This window comes from Lupinus angustifolius, chromosome LG17, assembly GCF_001865875.1.
Source record: "Lupinus angustifolius cultivar Tanjil chromosome LG17, LupAngTanjil_v1.0, whole genome shotgun sequence".
NCBI classification, from domain to species: domain Eukaryota; kingdom Viridiplantae; phylum Streptophyta; class Magnoliopsida; order Fabales; family Fabaceae; genus Lupinus; species Lupinus angustifolius.
In genome coordinates this window covers 9,363,014-9,367,821 of record NC_032025.1, presented here as the reverse complement: position 1 = coordinate 9,367,821, position 4,808 = coordinate 9,363,014, and the positions used below count along the sequence as shown (strand labels likewise).

Genomic DNA, 4,808 nt, shown 5'->3' with positions numbered 1-4,808 from the left:
ACCAAACACTTTCTAGTGTCACAAAACAGCATTTGCAACATCAAAATTGGACCTCTTGGCAACTTGTACAGTTCTGAGTCTTTAATAACTACTTATACCCCATACATGATCAACTTTGTTACTATTTATATCTAGAACCAATTATATATTGTTATATGAATAATTTTTTTTTTGTAAAATAGGAACTAACATTCAAATTAATTCGGAAGAAGAAATGAAACAATATTTAAGACAGATGATCTGGGTCTCTTATACACCTCGCTGTTTTTTAGTCGAAACATTTCAAAAGAGTTAGTTAAAGTGGTAACTGCGCCCCTACGCTATCCCCACCCAACTCCTCAAGGTCTATAAATTTAGTGGCACTCCTTCCCATTTTCTTCATTCATTTGCTCCACATTCTATTTGACTAGTTGCTTTGCTAGCCCTATCTTTGACTACACAATATCAAAGTAATTCCCTTTTTTTTCATATCTACCTTATGTTTCTAATTGCTTCATTATTTAAAGGCTATATATAGTGCACTTAATGTTGCAAAATGTTCTATAAGGAAATCATTAATTTGTTTTGTTTTGAATATTGTTCAGGAAAATGGCTGTCATTGGGTTTGTTTTGATGGTTTTTCTTACTCTTTTTTCTGCTACTTATGCCTATGGAGGAGCCTGGACTAATGCTCATGCTACCTTCTATGGAGGGGGTGATGCATCAGGCACAATGGGTATGTTATGCACTATTCACCTACTTAGAATACTTCATAAAAATCTAAACTTTGTCAACAAAATGCAGATTTTGAAGCATTTTATAGTAACCCATTTGGCTGATTTGTTTGTTGATGATTTTTTTGCAGGTGGGGCTTGTGGATATGGGAACCTCTACAGCCAAGGGTATGGAACAGACACTGCTGCTCTGAGCACTGCTCTGTTTAATAATGGCTTGAGTTGTGGCTCTTGCTATGAGATTAAGTGTGTGAATGATAAAGGGTGGTGCTTACCTGGATCCATTGTAGTCACTGCCACCAATTTCTGTCCACCAAACAATGCCTTACCCAACAATGCTGGTGGTTGGTGTAACCCTCCTCAACAACATTTTGATCTTGCCCAACCTGTGTTCCTTAAAATTGCTCAATACAAAGCTGGAATAGTTCCTGTGTCTTACAGAAGGTTAGCTATTTGATTTCAGTCACTTTTTATAGATGTATTTTTTTATATCCAAACAGATCTTTGAAAATGTGCAAAATATGTTATACATATGAAATGGGTACTTTAATATGAAATCTATATTTGGTAACATGACTAAGTTTTGTGTCTTTTTTCTTTGTGCTATATGTAGGGTTTCTTGTAGGAGAAAGGGAGGAATGAGGTTCACAATCAATGGACATTCCTACTTCAACCTAGTCCTAATCACAAACGTTGGTGGTGCTGGTGATGTACATGCTGTGTCTATCAAAGGGTCCAAAACTGGTTGGGTTCCAATGTCAAGAAACTGGGGACAAAATTGGCAGAGCAACAATTTACTCAATGGCCAAAGCCTTTCCTTCAAGGTCACCACAAGTGATGGCCGTACTGTGGTGTCCAATAATGTTGCTCCATCTGGATGGTCTTTTGGTCAAACCTTCACTGGTGCTCAACTTCAGTAGACCTATTCCCATGTCACCTTATATAGTATTATATATATTATGTTCTAAATGGCACAATGGTAATTTGGTATACTAGGGTATTAGATAGTATGACTATGGGGTCAGTTTTTGGCATTTCAGAGGTTAGAAAAGGCTTGGTTTTAAATGACCCTTTATTTTAATTTGATTGTGTCACTGAGTGGGACTTAGTTTTTATGGCCCATTTGGTTATTATTAGGGTATTTTTCCTTTTGACTTTTTAGAAGTTTTTTGAACCTTGTGCTAAATAGAGCGTTAAGCATTGGTGAACCTTTTTTTATTTTTCATGGGTGAACTACTAAATTGGAAGAGGTGGACTATTGTACTACCCGCCATTAGTATTGGGATAATCTCCTTTTTCACCTTTTTTGGGAGTGTTAGTACTAAGTAGTGTTGTTTGCTTACTAATGCTTTGTAACTTTTAAACCTTGGCTGATTATGTCTTTGTTTGTAATGGAGACTTTATGTAAATGTAAATTTTCCTAATGGAAAGTTGCAGTGATTTGCTTGGCTAATTTTCATGGGTGCACTTTTAGTTTTATTGACAAAAGTGACATATATTACTTACAAAAGTTGGACACTTTCTAACAAAATTAACTTACAAATTTTAGTAAAACACATTGTGTTCATTTTTTTTAGTTATTGGAGAGAAAGGAAAATCGAAACATTTATGGTTAAAGATATTCTTAATGCTTAACTTCGGTTATATATGAAGTTGAAGGAAAATTTTGGGCTCACATTTTGGATCCGATGGATGTAAATTGTTGAGACAGTTTCTCCAAATTGGCACATTTAGACTTTTCACTTGCAAAGTATGAATTAACATGAGGAAAAATCTTGAAACCCTATAGGAACAGAGAATTTCTTCAAGACCAAGTATTTACATAAATACATAAATTTAATTCATACAAGAAATTTACCTTCACACCCCTCTCTAAGATATTTTGATTTTAAAATCAATGTAATAGCAATATTGCAACCAGAGACCTTATAACTCAACAATTAACTATGTCTAAAGAAATAAATAAGAGGAAAAAATATACTGGAAATTCATCATGCATTGGTACCTGCCACAAAGCTAAATAGTAGTAGGAATTTAGGGTTTACAAGTTCACTGGGCTCAAAGGGACTAGGCCCAAAATTCATACAGAAAATTATAACATACGAAATAAAAATAAAATTGCATTAAATAAAATCCTTCATCCAACTACACTGCTGTTTCATTCTCAGAAGATGGGCCTCCATCAGAATGCAAGTTGAAGTTCTCAATATTTATAAACTTTAGGAAAGCATGACACGTCCCTTAACATAGGAATCAAAGTATGTTAATAGTTCCTATTTTCAATAAACACTACCAGTGATTTTTTTATTGAACTACCAAAGAAATTTGTCGTCTTTAAAATTAGTCAACAAGAATTTCAACGAATTGCTATAGTAAATACTTGGGTGAAAACAAAAAAAGTTAAGGAAACCATTTTTTAAATTAGGGATTCTTAGTAGAGTAATGAGATTGTCACGACACTATTTATTTTTTACATATTTTATAATCATTAACTTTCATCCATTATTTTTTTATACAAGACAAATCTTTGAATCAACAATTATAAACTAAACATAAAAATGAGTTTAGGTAAAAGAAAGGTGATGTAATATCAATTTTTTCCTCTCATTTAGTTATCTCCATAGTCCATTTGTTTAAACAATATAGGTAAACATCTATATATATATTAATAGTGTAATCTTTAAATTGTTAATGATGTATTGACTGTGTAATTTTTTGTATAGTTATTATATATATATATATATTAAACTCTTTAATAAATTACTTTTCACAATCTATCCATTAGAGCTTAGTTTGTTTCTAAATATAATTACTCTATGAATTTACACATATTCATTTTGCTTCCCACTTTAATCCTTCAGAAATATTTAGTTGATAAGATTTTCGCAAATTCAGTAGCTAACTCATACACCTAGTTTTTTTATAAGTACATATAGACATAAGAACTCAAGGAGTAAGTTGCAAGTAAAGGTATAGAATAATCAGAGGGACAAAGTTACTATAAATTTATTCCTAACCAAAACCTTTCATTCATACTACACCCATTTAATTTAACCACCTGAGCACTTTGATTCCGTACATAAAAGTTAAAACCACGTGAAAGTTGAATGTTTGGTAAGTTATGCTTTGTCCAAATTACATTATAAGTGAAAATCTTAATGGACAAGTAAACTTAACAGACAATATTTACAAAAAGCAAATACAAAATGGTTTTTGGAGAAAACAGCAATCTATGTGACTCAATTACCATTATGTACAAGTTGGAAGTAGAAGCAACAAAACAGAACTTATTATTAGTAATTATTGAATTCTAAAGTAACATTTTTCTCTGTAGTCTTTTACTAAGCTCAATTAGTGAATGAATAGTATCAAGGCAAGTTTACCTGCTGTTCCAAATACACATCTAAAATTGAATAGTTACTTCCTATATTTAAATATCTAGCAAAGTCAATAATGTATGGATACTGTATTGAATTAGTTCGGTCGCTGCACTCAAAATAGAAATATACAAGAATTCAAAAGTTTCACGTACCAGTGGCATAGTTGAACAGGCGTGCCTCCTTATTTGATGTGCGTTTTACCGTTAACGGTGTAAGAGTAAATTATATTATCCATTATTCATATTTCAACTCCTAAATAATATAAATAAATAGTAAATGGTGCATTAACTGTATGTAAATAATTATACTTATAATACATAGATATTGAGTGAGACTCCTCTCCATACTCTCAAATACCAAAGAAAAAACAATGTATATTTACAATTTTATCTTCTAAATTTAGAGTGAAATTATATTATTACCCTTAAAATTAGAAGTAAAAAGAGTTTCCCAAGAGTCTCACTCATAGATATTACACTATCTTTTTTTATCTTTGGAGGGAGGGAGACACAGAATTGATGTAAAAGAGTAAGAGAAATACTGTTGGGTTGGTCTTACTAAGCAATCTCTCTTACATTGGGTTGGATCTATAAGTACACTACCATCGGCCCAAGTCTGGGTTTTCATATAATTTTCTTCTAGTTCGTGGAAACATTGGGCTAATAGTTGTTCGCTAATTAATTGATTGTGCAAGTATAGAAAACTTTCATACTTG

General features: G+C 32.1%; 1 protein-coding gene across 1 annotated transcript; it reads left to right on the top strand.

Moving 5' to 3' along the window:
- Positions 317-2,159, top strand: LOC109330493 (expansin-A1-like). The gene is made up of 4 exons (XM_019564687.1): positions 317-449; positions 585-715; positions 845-1,157; positions 1,327-2,159. Exons 2-4 carry the CDS (start codon positions 589-591, stop codon positions 1,631-1,633), a joined length of 747 nt encoding a protein of 248 aa, XP_019420232.1. The 5' UTR covers positions 317-449; positions 585-588; the 3' UTR covers positions 1,634-2,159.

What these genes read in the sequence shown, in the direction of transcription:
- LOC109330493 (XM_019564687.1), top strand. Translation starts at nt 589, where the DNA reads ATGGCTGTCATTGGGTTTGTTTTGATGGTTTTTCTTACTCTTTTTTCT. An exon ending in TGATGCATCAGGCACAATGG is followed by an intron (nt 716 to 844) that starts GTATGTTATGCA and finishes ATTTTTTTGCAG; the next exon opens with GTGGGGCTTGTGGATATGGG. An exon ending in GTTCCTGTGTCTTACAGAAG is followed by an intron (nt 1,158 to 1,326) that starts GTTAGCTATTTG and finishes TGCTATATGTAG; the next exon opens with GGTTTCTTGTAGGAGAAAGG.